Below are 23590 nucleotides of genomic sequence, written 5' to 3' on the forward strand. Positions count from 1 at the left end.
GACAGGGGAAGGCAAAAGTAAAAGTAAAAAAAAAAAAAACAAAAAAAAAAAACAACCTTGTTATGGTTTCATTTCCAGGAGGGTGAGGTGGGGGAAGGGGAAAAGGGAAGTTTGGCTTTGAACACATCAGGTGCTGTGGAGCCGTCAGAGCCACGCAGGGCAGAATGGAAAACAGTGCCCTGCACTTCTGAAAGTTGGCTGTGCCTGTTTTGCTGGGAGACTCCAACCAGAGGTGACAGGACTCAGTTATGAAAGGGGAATTTAGGTCAACAATCAAAGCTGCAGTCAGGGGGCCCAAGAACAGGGAGCTAAAGGTTGGGGCTGTTTTTTCCTTTAGCATGCTTTAATCGTTTAGTATCAAAGCGCAGAAGAACGCTTGAAAGAGCAAATATTCTACAGGAACCTATAGAAAGCTTTTATCTGTCCACAGGAAAATAATTAAAACCGACAGATTTGGGTTAAGTATCCCCATGTTCCACGCAATTGGATAAGTCAGTGAAGATCCACTGGAGCAGTTCTTGAGTTCTGCACTGGATATTTCATGGTATGATGTTGAACCCAATATAGTTGTACAAAGGGGAGAAATAATCTCTCCTTTCCTTTGCTGTGCTTCCCCCAGCCCCACTTCCTTCCACAATAGTTAAATAATTCAAAGTCCAGAGTACTTAAGGCAACATCTCTGTCTATACCATTTCCAACATAGCTAAAAGGCCTCCTGAGGTCACCCCCTGAGACAAGGAGTGGTTCAAGAAAACCACCTAAGGCTTGCTCAGGTGGCAATGTACTACTTAAAGAGCAAAAAAGGGGATGTTTGCTGCTGCTATCAATCTAGCTGAATTCACACCAGATTTTATCCTTTACAGGCTATGCCAGAGGATTCAGACCTGAGAGAGAAGGGCAGAGTTCTTTTTGTTCTGCTGTGAAAGACAAGAACTTCATCGTGTAGAAATACAGAATCTAATAAAGCCATGCCTAATTAACATTTAGAATTTAGCCCAAGGCTCTTTAAAATCAAAATCTTTATATCAGTGTAATTTAGCATCAAATTAAGCATACATTGTGTACTGTTTCTCAAATTCCCAGTCACTCATTTGCTCAATGAGATACCTTAAAGTCTGAACAACAGCAAGACATGAATTTATAGTGGCTGGTAAGTTATGAACATTACATAAATCCTTCCCTGTTGATGATAAAATCATGTGGGCTGCAAGAGAGCAGCCACTGGCATGGACAATCATATTAGTGACACTCCAGCGAGCCTATTGTGGGAATACACCCGCTCACAGTATAGAAGAGCTTACTGCAAATACATCTGGTAGGCTGGGCTTAGTGAGAAATTACAGATTGTGAGGGTTTTGAGGTGTAAGTGAACACACAGCACTGTAACCACAGGGCAGAGAGAAGGAGCTGAGTCCTTACATTGTTAAAATAGGGCCAGCCCGGGGCTGGTAATGGCTTTTCCAAGGGTTCCTTCATCAACAGCCTCAGTGTAAATAAAGGGTAGTGGGAAGGTTTAGTCCTTATCTAGATCTCCTCAAGCATTTCACAATTAAGCTGCAGGACAGTGGAGGCTGGTGCTTGGTGAATAAACTGTTTCTGATCTAATAACCAGCTTTAGGCAGCCTTTTGGATGGACAGAAAAATGCACATCCTTCACAAGGGTCAAACTTCAGTCCCTGCTAGGAAGTCTGGGACTACAAGAACATTCCAGACAAGGATAAGGATATTGTAATACATGCAAAACATTTATTTCTCCTGCCTTGTTCTGGGAAAAAACTGAATATTTTTGGATGAAGCTTGGAAAACCAATATGCGTCCATGTTATTAGAGATTATTTTAACACACATAGGTATAGGAATAGTGAAGATAGCAGAGACAGGCTTCTCTTGCATCCTGCTTAAAGTCAAACTCTGATGTTCCATCAGGGAACCATTGCTGTATGTTACAAATATGGAAGACTTTGCATCCAGCTTGATTCAGAACAAGAATTCAGGTTTTTGGTTGCCAATTTTAGACACTCTAGTGTAGCCTTATTAAAAAGTTTAGTTTGGTATTTATGAAAACCCAGATAACCTTCAAATATCAGGAATGGATAGCACTCAGTAAGTTTGTTGGTTTGGCTGAAAGGGATCATCACACACCTCTGAACTCCCAAGCTTATCTCTGCTCACTGCCCAGCAGAACCAGATTACAAATTAACCCTCCCATTGTACCTGAGGCAGCTGATTCACCTCCAGAGAAATCCAGCATCAACACCATTCCCATTTGAAAAGCAGGTGTTGCAAAACACCCGGATACATATCAGGAGGAAGGCATGGAAACCATCCATCTTTCACAGACACATGCACAGCACACACAAACCTGACAAAAAGGGCATTAAGATAAAGGCACAGCAGCACAAGGGTCACTGGGCTCACACCCAGATGAAGGTACCCAGTTTGGTGGAACACAAGTCACCTCTGCTTCCACATCTCCTCTTCCTCCCTGTGCTGTTTGCCAAACACTGATTAGCTGTCAAAGCTCTGCAGAGAAATTTACTCTTGCCCACACTAACACAGAGTGGCTTTCCTCCCCTTTGTAAGAGTTAATGCTTGAGAGAAACCACAGAGTATCTTCTGTGGAAAGAACAGACATGTAATACCATAACTTCCAGGCAATCTAAATGATAAAGAGATATTTCTGGGCTCCTTTTAGATAACAGCAGAGAGAATTGATCATAAACTGGGTCAAGATAGGTCAGCATACCTCGGAGCAGATCAGATGGCCAGAGCATCCCAGGAGGAAATATTCTCCTGGAAGGATTATTAGGGGCACATCTGTGCCATCAGATGACCGTGCACAATACCCATCAGCTCACGGGGAGTTCAATATGGCATTTCCTTTCAAAATGTGCTTTGTGTCTGACAGGCAGAGCAAGTCCATCAGCTGCGGCAGCGCCCGAGCGCCCGGCACGCTGCCCTGCACGGCCACAGGCACAGGGCTGGGACCAGGGCAGAGGTGCCTTGTGGTGCTGATCAAAACACACAGCCAGGATTAAAGGGGGGGACAACAACACAGCTTGTTTTGCTTTTTAGAATTCCCTTGTCTCTGACCTTTACAGAAGCTTTAGGGCAGCGCTGGAACCAGCTGAGCAGTTACTACTCCCAGCTGCAGCCAGGAGAGCTTTTACACCAGTGCACAATGCGTGTGTGTTTGCAGGGGGGAGGTTAGGGCTGGAGAACAAAGGAGGAAATCTAGTGGCACCTAAATCAAACATTATGATCAATGAGGGAGTGGGAAGAGAACCTGGGGAGCAGGGACAACCTTACAACCTTTCCAGGATCAGACAGATGGCCAACATCCACATTATTACAGAAACAAAACAAAAACAAAAAATTCCATGAATGCAAACTAGGGCACCCTGCGAGGAGACTGTAAAAATCACATCATGATAGCTTAGACTTGTCTTTGTAATTGAGGGGCATTTCCACATGAAACAGTTCTAGTTATTTAATTGGATTTTGAGAACATTCTTGGGCAGACACTTTGTGAGTGCAAAACTGAGTAGTTCCAGTGCATTTAGGCTGATTTATACCCTGCAAGGGCTTTGCCTTGTGAAAATTAAATATCTTATTGTAAAAATATCTTCGATCTTATCCAGACTCAAATATCTTATAGCATCTGGCTTCCCCATATGACTGCATCTTTCCTGTACTAATAGAAACAACTGAGGCATTTATCAGCCTTCAAAGAACTGACTCCAAAACAATCCACAGAGGAGGAGACTGCAATAGCAGCGGGGAGAAGGGAGCTGATCGTGCCTGTTTTCTGCTGTTATTATGAAAGGGATCTGGGCCTTCACTAATCCTGACTATTTCATGCCTCAAATTCCCTGCTCCATACTTGCACACAAGTTCCAAACCCATACACAAACCACAGAGATATTTCTGCTTTCTAGGAAACGTCCTGCTGAAAAAAAACCTGCCTCTCTAACATGATATAACTATTATAGTATGCATTCCAGATAGGCTGGAGTCACCACATACTAACCTAAGTATATAATTTTAGAACTTTATTATTCTGCTCGGTTTGAATCCAATTTCATTCGTTTTGGTATGATTTTCCTCCTGGAAATACCTGAGCCTCTATTTCTGCTCTACAAATACCAGTGATCACTTGATCTGTGAGCACAAATAAATAGACATCTAAAAGCAAATTCTCACACAGATACTCACGATGCCTTAGAAGTGCACAGAAACAAATTCACACCTATTAAACCCAAGACTGTAGCTGTGAAAATTCAGCCTTTAGCTCTTAAAGGACAAGATGGGACAGTGATGGGCAAACCTCCAAAAGGTCATAATTCTGCTTCGCTTTCCATAAGTGTTGCCAAAGCCAAATCCTTCTCGAAAGTAATTGACCTTCTCAAGTCTGCAGAACTGGGAGAAAAATGTAAAAGAAACAAGCTACCTTGGAAGATTTTTGGCAATTCTTGTATTTAGCTGAGCAGCAGGAAATATCATATGTCCAACCTTTCTTATGTTATTTCAGCCCTTCTACTTCTGGTTAAATTTGGAAGCAGAGCAATGAAGACTAACAAAATACCATGTACAGGCACGATTTTCTCTGTGCAGGGGCCTATATACACATGCACATGGCTTGGAGGGAGCAGACTGGGGCATTTGGAGCACTTGGCTTAAATTTGAGTTTTGAGGAACAGTCTCCAGCTGGGGATGGCTCAAATGAAATGAAATCCTGTCTCGGAACACTAATTGCCTTCAACAGGGTTTTTGGTCAATGTTTGCAGCTCAAGTCACAGGGATAGGTCATTCCAGTATCATGCATCCCCTGGACTGGTGTTCTGCCCTGAGACTGGGGCAGACCACCCAGCAAGGGGGTGGCAAGCTGAAGTCACCCCTGGTTTATCCTCTGCTTTCTCATCCACTTTGTTTTTAAGGGTCTGCTGTGTTGGCTTCACATTCCTGGCATTGTCAAAGGTCCTGCTTCCACAGGGAAACCTTAATTTTGCTCCCTCAAGTCTGTTCTGGAGATAAACTCTCGGCATCATTGAGGTCGACTATAAAGCTCCTACTACCTTCAATGAGAAAATATTTCAGTCTTGTTTTTCAGGTGGTTTTCAGACTGTGCACTGGACTGTTTCAAAGGGGAGAGGTCAAGCCACTGCTCAGCACATCCTTCTGAAAAAGTTGACAATATCTAAACAGGATTAAAAATATCATATGAGACAGAGCCTTACAATTCAACTGCAGTGACAGTGAGGAAACCCTACAACAAGATGGAAATATTGTGGTGATCAGAAATCAATGTCAAGAGAAGCCAGTGGAAATTAAAAAGAGAGAAATTAAAAGATTTGAGATTAGCATCTTAGTCCTGCTTGTGCTTTACTGCTGGCTTCAATTATTTTTCCAGTAATAGCAAAAAAACCCAGAATACTCTGACATTAGAAGTTCTTAGACACAATATGGGTGACCACTGAATTAATTCCTCTTTAATGACCTTGCAGTTTGGAAAAACAATTAGTTCTATATTGAAAGCTATGGTGACAGATATTCCACCACTCTACTCAGAAAGGTTTTTCAATTACTGATTACTGTCAAGGCTAAAATGCTGCTAAAATACTCTGTTCTAAAGTTGCTTAATCTCCACTGGATCCATTGGATTTACTCATATCCTCTAGCATTCATTTCCAAACCACAATTATCAATTTAATATTCCCAAAACATTCATTTTTGATCATGGCAATCAAGTCACCTCCTAATCTTCTTGAGTCCAACACTTCAAGATTTGTCACAAATCATATAATTATTGCCACCTCTGATTGTTTTCTCTCCAAATCCTCTTCCAACATCCTTTTTAAACTGAAGACACCAAAATGGGACAAAGTGCTTTGGCAGCAGCTACTCCAGTGTCATTACAGGGGTAACACAACCTCCCCAGTCCTGCTCAATATCTCCTTGTTTACCCAGCCAACGATGACTCCAAACCTTTGGCCACAGCCTCGCATTGGCAGCTCACATTTACATGCTTTATCTATTCCAACAGGCAATAACTGCTCCACATTCAGCTTCCAGGTGAAAGATCCTTTCCCCCATCCATCCTTTGTGTGTGACCTGCCGCCCCTCTCTCTATATGAATGACTTCACGTTTGGCTTTGCTCTAATGCATAGTTTGCATGTTCTCAGCTTTTGAAAACACCCAACTGAGAGTGCTGTTTTGGTCATTGTTTACCACTCCCTGCACTCTGCAACATCTGCAAATTTTATCAGCACTGATTTTGTTTTCTTGCAGGTTGTTGACAGAAAATATTAACTAGTAAAGAGCCAAGATTGCATTGTGCTGAATAGGAGGGAATGTGGCCAGAGTCACACTGTTTAGGCAATGGCTCTGTTTTTCAGTGGGGGAAAATAAATACCTGTGATACTCATGAATACGAGCTTACACAAGTCAAGAGAAAAAAGATGGGACAAATAGATAAGTAGGAGATTGGCAAGATGTGCCCCCTGTCTTTCTGTCTCTGGCATTCTACAATCTCAGTCTTCCCTTTACAGCAGCACAGGAACCCAGCACAACCCCGGCCAACAGGGCTTTTTGGCTGAGCATTCCAACTTCTTGGTGCAAAGGAGTTGCATTTGTCATTCACAAATTCACTCATGAAGCACTGCACTAATGACATTTCCTCATCCTCACAAACAGCATCTCTCTGCAGGCTGCTGAGAGTCATTATCCCACCTTTGGAGATGGAAAGGACAGAGCTGGAGGCACCTTACAGCAATTGCAGAGCAGCAACTAAAACCCCAAAGCAACCTGTGCACTTCCACTCTGTCACAGAAGCAGCAGCTGGAATTAGCAGGAGAGGGAGTCTGCTTCTCTCACACAGGAGTTGCATCACTGATGAAACAAACACCCTTTCTTTCTCCCCAAGCATCTAATTTATCGCTGAAGGAAATTTCTGTTCTCTTTCCGAAAGCACCAGCCAAAAAGAAACCTCTACCCTTTGCAACAGCCTCTGTTTTCTCCTCTGCCAACTGGTCTCTGTCTCTCCTTTCCTCATAGAACATCTTGTTGCAATGCCCTTCTAGAATAATGTTCACATAAACCCGTGTGCCTGCTCCAGCTTGTGCTGTCACCAGTGTGTGACAAGTGTCAGAGTAACCCATAAAAGCCAGGCTCGACAGGGCAAAGGACACCATGTGTTGAACACATTGACAGTTCTCAATAAATAACAGCCCTGCTGAACAGCTGGTGGGGTTGCTGGGGTTTGGAAGAATGTTGGCCACATTGCCTACTTGCGTGCGTCCTCCTCAGCGAGGCACAGACGATCCTGCGCATGGGGAGAGGAAATACATCACTTCCAGAACAGACCAAAGAGGAATTTTAAAAAGAAAGAATCTGAACACTAGTTAAAATCTTGACTCAAGTTTTATGGCCAACTTTGGACATAAAGAAGTGCAATAAATTGTTTTGTTGATGTAGGTGCAAAAGATGTTCCTCCTGAGGGAGTGGAGAGATGGGCGGTGGTGGGAAGAACTGTCCTAATCTCATTTCCTTCTTCCTTCTCTCTCATGGAATATATAAATCCCATTTCATTCAGTCTGAGCCCTCTTAAGTCTGAGAGCCTAGAAACTGTTCACAGAACAGTTTGGCCTTCACAGTGTGAGGCAAAACACAAGGTTTTGGCAAAAAAACTTTTGCTTCTCTGTCTCTACCATCAATGTTTGAGGCTCAGAGAAGAGTTTGGACCAACATTCGGCCTCCTCCTGCTGCAAGGTCTCTTCCTCCAGGAGTGCAAGGGCTCCCAGCCCACCTTTGCTGCCAAATCCCAGCCCTGCAGAAACCTCTGGAGAAGAAACACGGCCCCCTTGCTGTCTCATTTTGTCTCTGTGAGACACAGCTGCTGTTGCCTCCCTCTCTGGCCTGCTCCATGGAGCCTGCAGGTGTTTGCAGATGGCCATTTCCCAGTAAAACTGGTGGTATGCCGATCTTTAAAACAAAATAAAATAAACCCTCAGTGCTACAGTGTCCAGTTGAAGACCACTGCTGTTTGAGCACTGCCTCTGCTGAGACACAGAATGTAAACAGGCTGTTTGATTAAACCATCCCTAGCAAGAGGACTGTGGGGAATTCCAGCCTTTCCCAGCAGAAGATCCTCTGCTCTTCAATAATTCAGAACTCCTCAAAGGGTAAGAATGAGCTCAACTTCCCTGCAAGGAGAAGCTGTTGATAGTTATGCTGGAATTCTTGGAGGAAGCTCACCAATATAAACCAGGTCCATTTCCACCACCTCCACCCTGCTCCTTTATTTAATCTGCTTGCAGGCAAAGGGACCGTGCAACAACTGATAAACTCTGTCCATGCTGCAATGCAAAATGCTCACTTCTGATTACCTTCCCCCCACTGGGATGGGAGGTGTAGAGACCACACTGGAGTAGCCTTACAGATAAGACTTGACAGAAGATATTTGTTCAGTAAGAGAAACTGTTCTTTCAACAAAATAGCAATAGATAAGACTATTTTAAATCATCCCATTTTAAGGTATGGAGATTCTGCTAGCACTGGACACCTTTTGTAGTACACTTCTAAAATTTCTGTGCTCTCAGAACTGCAAGTGGAACCACAAGTTCCACATCTATTTTATCTGTAAAAGCTCTCTTAGCCCCAGTTCCAAACACACTCCTTATGGAAGAGAGAGAGCCTGGAACAGTGACATGAGCACTGCATTGACACCCCACCTCTGCCCAAGTGAGCAACCACAGCCCTGACCAGGCTGCCTCCCTTATTGCCAGAGCTTTTCTGTATCTGATGATCCTCCTTTGCACTTGGAGTGGCCAAAAAGACTTATCAGAGGATCCAATGGTCTCATGGAAGGAAACAAACACCTAATCCACTCACCTTGTACCTGAGACCAAGGTGCAGTGCTAAAGAAACAAACCAGGAGCAGCCACAAGAAAATGGGCTATTTATTCTGTGCTGCCAGAGATTTGTGGGACCTCTGGAACAAGTCAGAAAACACTCTGTGTTTTCCTGCTGCCATCACCATCACCATGCTTTGCTCATGCCCACGGTGACCACAGTCCTGTGTTACCCACTCTCCTGGGTCCTGCTCACTCCTGCCTCCTGAAGGGGTGGATCTGTGAGAATGGTGTGCAACACCAGATGTACCATCAGCCCTGTGCTCAGACTATAGTGGACAATTATCCTCTGGGCTATTTTAGTTCTTTTACAGCCTTTGCGCAACTCAAGAGCAACAGTTTTGCCAGGAGTCAGAATCTAGATTTTGATGTTAAAAGAACAACAACAACAACGAAACAGACAAAATCAGTGGATTTACCAAGAAGAAAATCTACAGGGTTAGTGAAGTCAGCCTCCCTGCTCGGGATTCCTGAATGCTGTCCGTGCTGATTTCAAAGCAAATTGAGACCGCAACTCTTCCCCACTTCTTTTATATTTTCCACGATGATGGGAAAAGATGAGGAAGACAGAGAGTTAGACAGACAGGCAAACATCTCATCAAAGAAACTCCTACAAGCAGATGCAGGGTAGGAAACACCCAGCAACCCTGCTGGCTCCAACCCACAGCCCGGGCCTGGGTGCGTGGTTGATTTTCACTAACTAACTTTTCTTCCCGTGAACTTCCTCTGAGAGTGTTTGTTTATAAACAGAGGAGGGAATATTATTGCTGGAGAGGGGACAGTACGGGCGGGGGTGAAGGAGTTTAGGCCACAAGCCTGGAGAGCAGAGTTCAGGAGTGTTTGTTGCCGGAAACACAAAGGGCTCACTGTAACACTGGTGCATGGCCCAGTTCCACAGTCTGGAGGGATTACGATATAGGTACATGCAGAAAATACTTCAGAAAGCAAAAACAACCCCACGCTGTGCAAATGTTTCCCACTGCATCACCATAACCATTACACACCCAAATAAAACCACTGATGGGGGTTGGAGGTTGTTCTCCACAGCATCCACCTCGCAGCTTGGTCACTTTCCCCATTGCATGCCTCTGTCTCTGCCCCAAATTCTACACATCCACAGGTCTGGAGCAGCCCCCTCCCCCGGTTTCCTCTCCAAAGGAGTTACTCTAGGTTTACATTGGTGTGTTCAACAGCAGAATCTGGCTTGTATTGCTTGCCCTTCCCTCTGCCAAGTATGTTTCAAAACTGTGTGTGTAATGCATTTAGTTAACATTTGCTTTTTCTCCCAGTACTCCTTTTCTCCCTGAACATCTCCATTCATGAGCTACAGCACAGGAGGCTTCCAATTCTTGTCTAGTTTACACTGAAAATAATCCTCATTAAATTATCACTGGTGAAAGGTGCTGTTTTGACCTCCGAGAGGCTGCTCTGTTTATCCACAAGACAGATGACATGGAAGACAGTAGTAATGCAAGCTCCAGATTTCAACTTTAGCACCTCAGACTTTACAAGCACAGATGCTGCTGCATTCAGAACAAACTCCTGTGGATTGGATGTACAGCCTCCCTGCTGATGCTCCCAACAGAAACACTGGTTGTTCAGCCATGAGGGTGTGCACTGGGTGGTGATCCCTCCCCAAAAATCCTCTGGGGGCTCTTCTGCAACCTCTCACCTGGTCTGGATTTAACAATGGGGTAAGCAAGTTGCTTTTGCCCTTAATTTAATAATCTGAGATATACAGAGGCAGATTTTCAGCATTTCCTAAGAAGATAAGCAGCTACAACTTCCATGTTTTACAAGCTATTTCAGCAAGTCAATACAATAATCAATGTGCAGACGGATAAAAAATATCAAATTATTCCAATTTAAATAGGAGCACTCTGAACTAAGGGGCTTTGCTGACATTTGTTTTTCTCTCCCATTGTGGGCTGCACAGACTGCTCCATCTGAGAAATACAAATAATTTGTGTGAATTCAACCATCACCAGCATGTCTGACTCAGAGATACGAATTCCAAACCATCTGATTTTCTGCCATCTCCAAAGAGCTCATGTCACAAATGCCAAGTGCCTTCTTCCCTCAGCCCCTGTGTTGTTGCCAGCAGGATGTCACCTGGCAGGTGACAGACTCCACCACTGGCTCAGTACTGCCATTATCCACTGAGGAACAACTACAAGGAAACATCCTACAGGGATTAGGGCATGGAGAACAATCTCAGCTGAAGAATAGCCATCATCATCCCTAAAAGACAATAATAAAAAGTAACAATGGGCTTGATTGCTGACTTTGTTACCAGCACACTGCCACATCCAGGACAAGCCAGAGCATCCCTCCTTTCCTCAATTTCCCAGATTTTAAGAGATGTATTCTTTCACACCTGAGATTTATCACCTCCAGCAGCAGGAAGTTTCGTGGCAAGTTCAAGACTATAAAACCATAGTCTTGCTGCAATGATAAAGAAAAATAATACTAGGATACATTTGTACAGGAGGGAAAAAAACTCCATTCAAAACTAAGTAAGAGTGGTAACAGCAAAGGCCTTTCCTTTCCATTTCTTTCCCTGTCTTAAATAAAACAAACAAAATAATGGTGATAAAATCTGCTTCCTCAATCCAGTGGATGATCTTTGTGAATATGTTTCCAACACTAACAGCAGAGAACAGGCAAGGAAGACAACGAAGGAGGAAAGGAGCCTGCAGCTGATGCTCAGTGTCGGGAGAAGGGCTGCTCTGCTCCCAATTCCATGACGACAGAAGACTCCTGGGAATCAGATGAGGGAGGGGAAGATGGGTCAGAAGAGAGAAATCCATATGGGAAAGTGATTTAAAGCAAACAGAGAAACAATAAATTAGATAAGGAAAAGGAGGAAAAACACGACAGAGGGGAGGAAGGAGAAGAGATAAAAAAGCCCTAAATATCACCCAAAAGGAAGACTCAAGAGCCCATCAGGCCCCAGGAGGTGCCCAGCACAGAACAGAGTGGTTTGTTTCTCTAACACAGCGATTCTTTTGCTTTCATGAGCTGGTATCATATCTCTCAGCTGCTGCTTCACCAGGCCAGCTCCAGATGCTTCTCAGTTTCACTTCCCCCTCGCTCCCTCTCTGTGCGAGCGAGCGCTCGCTCCTTGTTTGTGCACGGCGAGGATGGATATTAAACAGAACAATATCAATAATTCCCGGAAAATAGGCGAGCCCACGAGGCTGGCTGAGCACAGCAGCACTCTGCCTGCTTACCCTGTGTTCCCACAGCGCTTCCAACGCCAGCTGGCCGCAGCCACCAACCTGTGGCCACCCTGGGAGGGGACACCACCCTCCCGAGGCACAGGCGACAGGAGAGGAGCAGGGAAGCAGCGACTGTGCAGAGCAGGAAGGAGGGAAAGCAGGGGAATCAAGGACACCAGATAGTAGGGGAAAAACTGAGGCTAGGATGGTGATAAGAGAGGGTGGAGGGATTGGACGGGAAAGTCACTTACATCACTCTGCAGAAGAGAAAATGGGAGAGTGGGTTTGGAATAAGGGAGATTTTAACATTAAAAAAAAAACTAAAAAAGGAAAAAAAGAGTGAGAAAAAAAATGGAAGAAAGGTTGAGAGAGACAGAGGCCAATTTGGAGATTTGGAGTACAGAAAAACCAAATAAACATGTCCCCTGTTAGGGCTTCACAGTTTTTCTTCTCTCATGCCCAAAGCAAAAACATTCTGCGAAATAAAGGATAGTGAAGCAAGGACCACAGGCAGGTCCAGGCTGTAGAGAAGGGGTACAGAAAACTCTCTGAAACCACAGCCTTTGCCAGATTCAGCCCAGCTCAATGGTATTTTTCATGATCTTGACCAGGTTTAGGATCAAGTCCATGTTTCCTGTGTAACCATGAATCCAGCCCCATTCTGCCAAGGGATAATTGACCTGTGTTCATATTTGCTCATTTCTAATTATGATACACAATGTACCCTCACTTAGTGCTGCAAACTTACAGATGCTCAACAACCCTCAACTTGTTCTGATCACTGTCAGCAAGGATAGCAGAAAGCAAATTTCTGTGGTAAGATACTCACTCCTGTTCTCTTTTTATTTTGCCTTTTTGAGTTCTGCTCTGCTCCTGCTCAGAGTAAGAATACTTTAACTTCATGGATGGCTTTGGGGAGAGTAAACTTTATAATAGGCACTAACATCAAATCAAAGCAGTTTACAAGATGTGCCACTTGTGTCAGAATATGTGGGGAAATAAACAAGCTGCTCCTCCTTGATCATTGGAGTTTAAATGCTCTATTGATCTGGGAAGAAAATCAAAGGTGCTTTGGAAATGGTGTGTGTGTGCATGCATGCTCACAGCAGAGAAAAAGAAGAGAAATGTGGAGAGACAGAGAAAATAGCACAACAATCAAGTATTCCTTCTCCTCAGAAAGGTGAAATAAAATCAAGAATCATATCCAGATGTCAGCAACCCCCAGGTGGGGAAATGGGCACAGAGCAATTGAAGGGTGAGGTCAGGGAAAAGGTACATCTTCATCTTCAGAAACCTCTTTTTGGGAAAACAAAGAAACAAAACACACAGCACAGCACCTGTGCCCAGAACAATGCATGAAACAAATGCCCAGAACCCAGGAAGTAGAAGAGTCCAATATATTTTGAATATATGAAATAGGAAGATTAATATATACTGCCCATGTAAACAGTACTGGTTGAAAGATTGATGGCATTGAGAGAGGAGGGTAAATGAAGAGAAAGATTATATTAGACTTGCTGATACACTTGGGAGAAAAAACATAGAGGATTTAGATCAAACAAGTATTTTCTGATGCATTTTCTAAATCATCTGGAATATAAGATGTGAAGAAGTAAAAACGCAATCAAACATTCATTTCTGCTAAAACGGGATGTAGGAACTGCCACACAGGCTAAGACCAGAAAAGGGTGGGAAATGTTTGATAAAATATTTTTCTCAGGAAAAGGGGAAATTAATCAAAACAGACTATCTGTGGGAAAGGATCAGTTTTGGCAAATATTCCAACTTAAAATTTCAATAGAAGTTTCATAACTGTCAAAACACCTGATTCATTTTAACTCTCTGAAAATAAGAAAGCTGATACCTTTTACCAGCCAATGTTTTCTTTTCTCATACTTAACAGTTTTCTAAACCAATGTTTTGGATTTTAGGTACTTAAGATGTTGTCGATCTGTCCTTCTCTTTTCCTGTCTTACATTAAAACGGTGACTCTCAGACTTAACTAAAGAGCTTTGGTTTACAGTAGAGCACTGGGAAATCTTCTGTGGCCTGTGCTATATCAGAACCTACAAAGTGGATTTTCTGTGGATGTTTGGACTAATTATCTGCTGTTATATCCCTGACACTGCAGGGGATGGAATTTGGCAGCCCAGGTGGTCCCTTCTCTGCTTCTGCTCCTGTAATTCCTATTGGAGAAAATAAGAGCTGAAAAAGCAACAGATAAAATTAGAAGCAAAACTATTATATGGGAGCATTTCAGCTGACCCCAGTCATGGAAGGGTTTATTCTTGATTTTTTCAACATGTCTTTTTGGAAAAAAAAAACACTATACTCTGGCTCTTTTTTTTTTTTTTCCCTGGCTCGGGTCAGCATGAAAGTCCAATGTGAAAGCACATGGTTACCTGTGGCCTTGAGAGCACCTAAACCCTGTTGGTCCTGCAGTATTTTTCATAGAATAGTTTAGGTTGGAAGGGATCTTTAAAAATCATCTCATTCCCACCCCTGCCATGGCAGGGACCCCTCCCACTGTCCCAGGTGCTCCAGCCCCAGTGTCCAGCCTGGCCTTGGGCACTGCCAGGGATCCAGGGGCAGCCACAGCTGCTCTGGGCACCCTGTGCCAGGGCCTCAGAGCTCTCCTAGGGAACAATTCCTTCCTAATATCTGATCCAAACCTATTCTCTTTCAGTGTGAAGCCATTCTCTCTTGTCCTGGCACTCCAGGCCATTGTCAGAACTTCTTCAGGTCCTGCAAGACCACATTGAAGTCACCTTTAACACTTCTCCTCTCCAGGTGAACAATCCCAGAGCTGCTCCATCCTCTGCTCCCCTGGTGCCTCCTCTGGGCTCTGCAGCAGCTCCAGCTCCTCCCTGTGCTGGTTCCAGCTCTGCAGGTGGGGTCTCACCTGAGCCCAGGGCACAGGGGCAGAATCCCCCTGCCCTGCTGCCCAGACTCCTCCTGACACACCCCAGGACACAATTGGCTTTCTGGGCTGCCAGGGCACAAAACACTTCTGAGGGTGCTCCTGCTTGCATTGTGGCTTCACCTCTCTTATGACAGACCCATGTCCTGGCAGAGCCAGACCCAGGCTCCAAAGAAGGCATTTCTCCACCAAACTCCCTGCTCCCTTCAGCCTGTAAGCTGAGTCAGGCCCCAGTGACCAGTGAGATGTCCACTGGCATTTGGATCTCTGCTGTTCAATGTGCTCAGCCAAGGATCTCTCCAACCCTTGGCAAAGGTGAGTGGACTCAAAGACCCTGGAGCTGCCTCAGCAAACACCTGGGTCAGCTGTGCAAGCACAGACCTGTCCTGTTGAGCACTGGAAAGAGGCACCTGCCTGGGTTGGGGCTCCCAGGGAGCCAGCACCAGTGAGACCCTCTGGGATTTGGGATTCCAGCTCATCCCTCCTTGTGCCACGTGTGGCTGGGGCTGACAGGGGACACCTGTGCTCAGTGCAGCCACAGCCTCAGCACCCCTGGGCCACATACAGCCCCTCCTGGCACACGTGGGGTGGGAGTGGGGAGCTGGAGAGCAGCTCCAGCCGGATCCCCGGGATGCTCCAGCCCTGCCCAGGGCTGTTTTTGGCGATGGCTTCGCGTGAGAATACTCTCCAAGGGCTTCCCCTCGCCCTGCACAGCTCTGCTCTGCCTCCTCCAGACATCTCCACCAGTCCCTGAGGACAGCCCTGCTCCTGCTCTCTCTCCAAACACCATCCTCGCCGCCTGCTCTCTGCCTCACGCGAGTTGTTCTAACTGAAACAGGCTGGATTGAAATAAATCAGGCTGAAATGAAGCTTGGAGAGGCAAACTCGGCCTGGGACACAACTCTCTGCCTACAGGAGACAGCTATACATCATTTAGGAATCTGAATTTGCCATCCTTCACACACACAGAGTCAAATTGCCCTCACTGTTTTATTATAATTTAATTAATTAGAGCAGCCTACATATAAGTGTTTTAAGTGGGGGGGAAAAAACCCCAACTTTCTTCTAATGGTGCTGTTCTGACTCTAAAATGTAGCTGGTCAAAAGAATGAGACCAGATTAAATTGGAAATGTTATGGAAAGAAAAATCAGTTTCTGATTCTTGTCCCAGCTTCCACAGGCTGAAGGAAATGTGCTGTTCAAATGCAAATATTTAGTAAATGACAAGCTGTGAGGGTATTTTGTTCAGTGACCTATGAGTCAAGCCATGTCCAGATCCATAGTCATGAAGTGGATAATCATTTGAACCCATCCACAGGGAAGCCAAACCCACACAGCTTCCCCCACCCTTCAGCAATGGTGCTTTAGAGACTTGTCACCTTGCAGGAACATCTGGGCAGCTGTTCCAGCTCCTGTCACCCCACTCTGCCCACCATGGCCAGCATGGTCCCACCTGGGACCTTGCACATGCCAGCACTAATTAAACAACAGAACTACAAGTTTTATATTTGACTTACTCCTTCATTGTAATTCTTCATTACAGAACACAATTAGAAAATTCATGCAATTGAAAGGCAACAGGCTGTTGAAAACGCCATATTATCTACCTGCCTTTTGTTTTAATGCTGGTGAAATTCTGAGTAAACTCTCTATTGAAAATATCCTCAAGTTCCCAGCACACCCAGCACAAGGATCAGCTCTGGAGATAGGACACAGCTCACCAATTCTACCCAAAGTTTATTAAACCAATATCAGACTCCAAAACTTCAGGAGGAAACAATTCCCCGAAGTAAACATACATTCTCTAACTCCATAGAGGAACTAGACCTATGCAGTGTCAATTACTTATCTTTATAGGTGCCAAATTATTGGACCCTGACAAGGATGTTTCTCTGTGTCTTACATGCAAAAGCTTTAAGTGGCTTTAAGTGAGCTCCCTCATGCTGATTTTGGCTTTTCTCTCCCTTTGGATTCTGCTGCTGTTTTATGTTCATCAAGAACTGAAGTTGGGAAAACATAGGCACTCCCTTACATATGCAGCTTTATTAAGTTGGGATCATGCTCCCTGTTGGCAGGCTGAGGAATAGAGAGACAGAGGGGAATGAAACCAAGAAGTAGGAAAAAAAAAAAAAAAATCAAACCAAAATACAAATAACTTTCCCTCTTCAGAGCAGGCACGCCTTCTTACTCCGGCTCCCGCTGCCGATCATTCATCCCGCCCCTCTCAGCTCCCAGCCAGCAAAGAGTCAACATCTCGCTCCTGTGAAAACATGAGCCACCCCACACCCCAGAAAACACCCTGGCAGGGACTCGGCAGGATCCTGCTTCTTAGGATGGGGTTGCGTTTTCACAGTGGAACCGAAATACCTTTGATTACACCAGCAGCAAGGTCAGCAGCGCTTTGAAGCCCTCGTTTCCCTGGTGTGTGTGCATTACCTAACCCAGCACACCCCACCTTAACCCTTTCCTGCACCGGCATGCCCAGAAGGGGCCGGCTTGATTCCACGAGCACATGTGCGTGTTTACAATGGGATGTGCTGCGGGCTAGGTGCGCACAGACCAGCAGGGTTGGTCCGAGAACTCTGCGGCCCGGGGAGGGAGCGAGGGAGGGATGAAGGAGCGAGGGATGAAGGAGGGAGGGATGAAGGAGCGAGGGATGAAGGAGCGAGGGATGGAAGGAGGGAGGGATGAAGGAGGGAGGGATGAAGGAGCGAGGGATGGAAGGAGGGAGGGATGGAAGGAGGGAGGGATGGAAGGAGCGAGGGATGGAAGGAGGGAGGGATGAAGGAGGGAGGGATGGAAGGAGGGAGGGATGGAAGGAGGGAGAGATGAAGGAGGGAGGGATGAAGGAGGGAGGGATGGAAGGAGGGAGGGATGGAAGGAGTGAGGGATGAAGGAGGGAGGGATGAAGGAGGGAGGGATGAAGGAGGGAGGGATGGAAGGAGGGAGGGATGAAGGAGGGAGAGATGAAGGAGGGAGGGATGGAAGGAGGGAGGGATGAAGGAGGGAGGGATGGAAGGAGGGAGGGATGAAGGAGGGAGGGATGGAAGGAGGGAGGGATGGAAGGAGGGAGGGAGTGAAGGAGGGAGAGATGAAGGAGGGAGGGATGGAAGGAGGGAGGGATGAAGGAGGGACGGATGGAAGGAGGGAGAGCGAGTGCGCAGGAACCGGGAGCTGCTCCGGGAGCCGCTCCGAGGAGCGCAGCCCAGCCCCGACAGGGCTCCCGAGCTTTTGCGTAACGCAGATCAATGGGTCAGACTTCCAGTTTCCCAACAGCTTTCCCTCTGACAAATGCCAGAGCAGATATCGCTGGAGTCAAACAGGGCGGCAATAACATCGCTGCCAAGCAGCGTGAAAATTGGCAGAGCCTGGCACCAGGACTGCCTCTCATCAGAGACAGGGCATGGCCCGGCACAATGACGAACCCACTTAACAGCGCTGTAAAATTAGCCATTTATGAAAACAAATTGAATACTGCAGCAGAGGGTGACGTAAGGAGAGTTGGCTCCAGACAGAAACTCCTGTAGCCTGGATTAGCAGAAGAACTCCGTTATGTCAGGGCTCAGGCGCAGAAGCTGATAACAACTTGGGTCCTACACCAGATTTTTAACAGACACAACAGGTTTTCCCTACAGGCACACATGGGGCTGCTCTGCACGACTTGCAGTAATTTTTTATATGGCAGCAGGGAGGGGTGCAAGGGGAGCAGTCGTCACGGGCAGAAAGTGGGGGGCAGAAAGTAGGTGAAGACACAAGAGCAACTCTGAAAAGGAGGTGTATTCCAGACAGTCCCACCACTTCCCTCAGATCTGTACAGCTTCCCACTTTGCAACTCGGATGAAAGTTGGGGAGAAACTCATTTCTGGCACTGCCAGCAAATGTGCCCCAACCCCTTCCCTCCCGAACACCCAGGTGGGCTCTTGATTTCAGTGGGGTCCTACAGATGCAAATTCAACAGCAGAACTGAGCTCCTCAGTCTGTCACATCCCAGAACAGTGGAAATGTGAAAGCCAAGAGTTTTGGCAGCCAGAACCCTTGATTTCCTCATTGAGGGAAGCGTAATCTCTCCCTAAGCTTGCTGCAGGTCTGGGAGGCTGTGGTGTGCAGAGGATACTCCAAGTGAGTTCCTCTTGGACCTCTTCCAGGTGTTTACACACAGAGCCAAACCTGGCTCCTCTTCAAGAGTGCATGTGAGGGGGGCAGGGGGAGCTTAAAAATAAAATAAAAATTACAAAGTCCTCCCGAGCTGAGCTGAAGCTCTACGGTGCAAAACTGGGGCATTTCTCTTCATTTTTCACAGTGGAATGTTATTTCCATGTATAAAATGGGTCAAGTGTTTTATACAGGCAACAACCCAACCTCCCCCATCCAATTAAAGTATTTTACTACAAATGATCTTTGTGTGTGTTTGTCTAGGTTCCCTGTTGTGAGAATTAGAGATACTTTGCACCAAAGACAGACATGGGGTCCTAGGTGTTGGATTAAACACATTAAAAAACATACTGACCCTGTTTTGGTACTGCTGAGATCTGTGTAAACCCCAAGTCTGCCTTTCCTAACTTGAAAGGGAAGCACTTTGAGCCCTGGGGTTTAAGTTAGGGTTGGGAACCAGAAGAGCAGAGTGTGAGAAAGCCGTGGGGAATAAAGCAAGCAATAATGCGGTTCACCTATGAAATCACTGCTCTGAAGGCACACGGGACCAGCCCGTGCCCGGCACCTCCTGCCCACCCCGGCACAAAGCGCGGCTCCCTCCTCGCAGGCGAGCGGAGCAGCCGGGATCTGGGAAAGTTAAGGAGAAGCACGGCTGAGTTCATCTCAGTTTTTGTTTTCTTTAGGACAAAGCAACTTTCTTGCGAGACAGTCGGGGAGGGGGCAGAGGGAGGTGGCAGGAGGGAGGGAGGGTGGCAGGACAGCGAGCGGGGCAGCGCCACCGGCACAGGCAGCGCTGCCTCCTGCGAGGAGCGACTGCACGCCAAGGGAGCGGGGAAATCCTCCCTGTCTCTTTAAGGCATCCTAGGACATGGAAACCTTGCACTTTCAGGGAATCTCCTTGCCAAAAGAACTGTAAAACATGTCTTCCCCCCGCCCCCCAATACCCGCTTCTCTTTCTGACTTATTTCCCTTTATTTTTTTTTTTTTTTTTTTTTTTTTTTTTTTTCTGAGGGGCATTTCCATTTTCTGTGACTTCCTTCAGAGCAAAGATGGATGTGGCGACATTTGTAAGGGTTTGTAACCCTCCGAAAAGTATCCGATTTCACGACAACTTCGCTGCACTTTATCACTAAAGCGGGGAAAGGGCGGGAGGTGGAGGGAGGGAGGGAAGGGAGGGAGGGGGAGAGGGAGCGAACGCGGGGAGAGGGACCCAAATTCAGGATGGGCTCATAAAATTTAAATAAGAAAAGTGCAATGCTCCTTGTTATTGTCCAGCTCAGACAGCTTAGACTGGTAGCTGCTTTGAGTACTAAATGATTTTATAGGGCTGTTTGACCTTAGAATCATTGATGTTACACTTGCCATTTCTAAGGGGAGACAAAAATACTCCACACATCCTCTAGCTGCAGTGCGAGTCCCAGCCGTAGCCGAGTGTCGAGGGGTTGGGAACTTTATAAACTCATTTGATTCATTTGAGGTTTCACAATAGCCAAAAAGTTCCTTTATAGCTTTTTGGAAACCACATGCTAACACTGCATCTAAAGAGCGAACAGTGGAGTACACTAAAAAGCCAATAAAACCAAGGAAATCGTAGGGGGACCTTAGATAGGCGTTTCTTTGCAGCCACACACCAGTCACATACATTTCTTTCCATACATACAAACAAGCCACTTTCAACCGCTCTACTTACAGTTCTCCAACCCGAAAATTAGACAAAACCCCACCGGCAAGAGCTGCCTCTTCTACCTGCACCTCAACCCAGAAAAGACAAGCAACCACCCCGGGGCACTGCCATTCCCCCTGTGCAAAAAGTTTACATAACTTTTCCCGCGAGCCCGCAGTCCCGGGCGGTGCGCGGAGCCCGGGATGCGGCGGGGCTGGGGCGAGCCCGGCGCGCTGGCAGAGGCGCTGCGGTGCCCCGGGCGCTCCCGCGGGGCTGGGTGCGCGCACCCCGCGCCCGCACACACGCACGCCTCCAGCGCCCGGCTGCCGAGCGGGGATGCTGCAGCCGCGGGCACGGCCGGACCTACCTGCAACGACAGCCGGAGATCTCTGTCCGCCTTCGGCTTTCAGCCACACTTGCAAAGTGAAGGCGTCTCGGGGCAGCTCAACGTCTGCCTTCAGCCGCAGCTGATCACCTTGGCCACTGAAATAGAGCGCCCTGCTCGGGGTAAGGGACTCCTCTTCGTCCTTTACCTCCCGCTGTTGCCTCCTGCGGGGGACATGCCCAGGCTCCAGCCCAGCAGTGGAGCGCCTTCCTCGGGCTAACCTGGTGGCACAGGTGCCCGGGGCAGTGTGGAGGAGCTGGCGGCTGTGCCTGGTGTCCCTTCGTGCCCTGCGGGAGCGCTCGTCCATCCCACATTCGGGTCCACTGGCTAGGGCTGTACAGAGAAGCGCAAGAGGCAGCAGCAAACTCCAGAGCTGCATTTCCAATCTTCCCCCCCCTTCTCCCCTGCAAATCCTCCCGATCTGCCAGCTTTGGGCTCCTCCTTGCCTTGACTTTCTTCTCTTGTTCACCCTTCTTGGTATTTGCTCTTTTTATAACCCTTCTCAGTTGCTTTTTCTTTTCTTTTTTTCTTTTTCTTTCTTTCTTTTTCCTGCTTATAGATTTTTTTTTTCCTCCTTAAAACAAATAAAAATCAAATAAATCAAAACTCCTTCTTGGTTGAAATGTATTTCTCTGTTCTTCCTTCTCTATCTGTCTTCTTCTCCTCTATTCCTCCACAGCTGGAACTCCTCTCTCTCTTCTTTTCTCTGCTGAATTTTCTTCCCTTTATTTTTTTCTTCTTAAAAAAAACACACACACACACTCTCACACACACAAAACAAAACAAAAAACCAAAACAACCCCCCAGCTTTCTCCAAGACTCAGACCCACTGATTTCCCTCCCCCCAAAAGATGCTCTAATCTATTTATTTTTTTGGCCTCCTTTATAACATAAGCCACAACCCCCTCCTTTCCCCCAACCTCCCCCCCTCCCTTCTTCTCCACAAAATGAAAGAAAAGAGAAAAAGCCCCTCAGAAGATGAGTAAACAAGAATATGCTAATCTACTCTAGGGTGCTCCACCTTCCCAATTGAATGATTCCCATTAAAACTGCAGGGATCATGACTAATCAATCAGCTTGAAGGAGCAGATAGCTCCAGAGGTTCAAACACTTTTGCTGTTTTCCTTTTCCCCCCTTCTTTTCCTCTCTTCCTCTTTCCCCCTATCACTTCCCCCCCTTATTTATTTTTTAAAGCAATCAGGATGAATGGATCAATGTGACAAAAATGCTGCACCCCCCTTTTTGCAATCTCCCCAGCTTTCTTTCTCAGTCCAGTCCAAAACACACATTCCTATTTTTTTTTCTTGGCAAAAGAGAAAGCTATTTCTCCTCTCAGACTCCCCGTTGCACTTTGCTGGTAAACCTTATGCTCCTCTGCAGCACATAAAGAGTCTTGAAACTTGAGTCTCAGATATTTTTTTTTAATTGCTCTCTTTCTTTCTCTCTTTTCCACTCTCTCTCTCTCTCTCTCTCTCTCTTTCTAATTCCTTCTTTTCCTCTTATTATTTTCTCAAAGTTATGCAATCAGCCAGGCTCCCCCTTTTGTGGTCCCCCTCAGTGCAGTTGTGTGCAGCTAATCCAAATGTTGCATCAAAGGTCCCCATCGAATCATCAGGAGCTAAAAGGAGAGAAGCTTTTTGAAGAGCATTTGCCTTCCAGAAGCTGTAGCAACAGAGTAGGATCTGGCTTTTGAGTGCTCCAAAGACTCCTGGGTTATTTTTTGGAAATAATAATTTATAAAAAAAAAACCCAATTATTAATTTTATTGGTGGATTGAGTCAAAAATTCCTCTCTCAATATTGTTAATTTTTCAGCCTAAGGAATTCAGCTCCCCTGGTTTCCTTGGCTTGGTTGTAGCCACAGGTAAGCTCCTGGCTGCTTGCTGGTTTGTAGATCTCTGTTTCTGAGCTGGGACGTTTCTTTTTTTTTCTCCTTTCTTTTTTTTTTTTTTTTTTTTCTTTTTTTTTTTAATTTTTTTTTTTCACTCTTGAAAGATCTCAAAAGCTCCCCCTGATGGCAACAAAAAGGATTTTTCTAAGTCCTTAATCAGTGGAAATGACTTGGCAGTGGCGCTCACGGAGTGTCCGGGCCACTGCTCCCCTCTGGAGAAATCCAGGAAAACCAAGTTAAATCACACCAAACTCAGTCACAAAGCACTCACATCATCCTCTTCTTCCTTCTCTCAATTGATGACTGTCACATCTTACTTTCCCATAAATTTTCAACAGGAATCATGCACCAGAGTTTTCCTGGGACTGGCATCTTTCTGCTTTCTGCAGACTCCCCTGTTATCATCGATTAGTTCTGACAACTCCCACTTAAAATATACATTATAACAGT

At 46.0% G+C, this 23590-nt stretch overlaps 1 protein-coding gene across 1 annotated transcript in view; it reads right to left on the reverse strand.

Annotated features, from left to right (window-relative positions):
• PAPPA (pappalysin 1) overlaps positions 1 to 22082 on the reverse strand; it is a 175918-nt gene extending 153836 nt beyond the window's left edge. The window contains exon 1 of the mRNA XM_056505346.1: positions 21233 to 22082. Coding sequence (XP_056361321.1) covers positions 21233 to 21629 — 397 coding nt within the window. The 5' untranslated portion in view covers positions 21630 to 22082. The remainder of the gene's footprint in view (positions 1 to 21232) is intronic.
• Between the last annotated feature and the right edge of the window lie 1508 nt (positions 22083 to 23590).

This window comes from Oenanthe melanoleuca, chromosome 17, assembly GCF_029582105.1.
Source record: "Oenanthe melanoleuca isolate GR-GAL-2019-014 chromosome 17, OMel1.0, whole genome shotgun sequence".
Classification (NCBI taxonomy): domain Eukaryota; kingdom Metazoa; phylum Chordata; class Aves; order Passeriformes; family Muscicapidae; genus Oenanthe; species Oenanthe melanoleuca.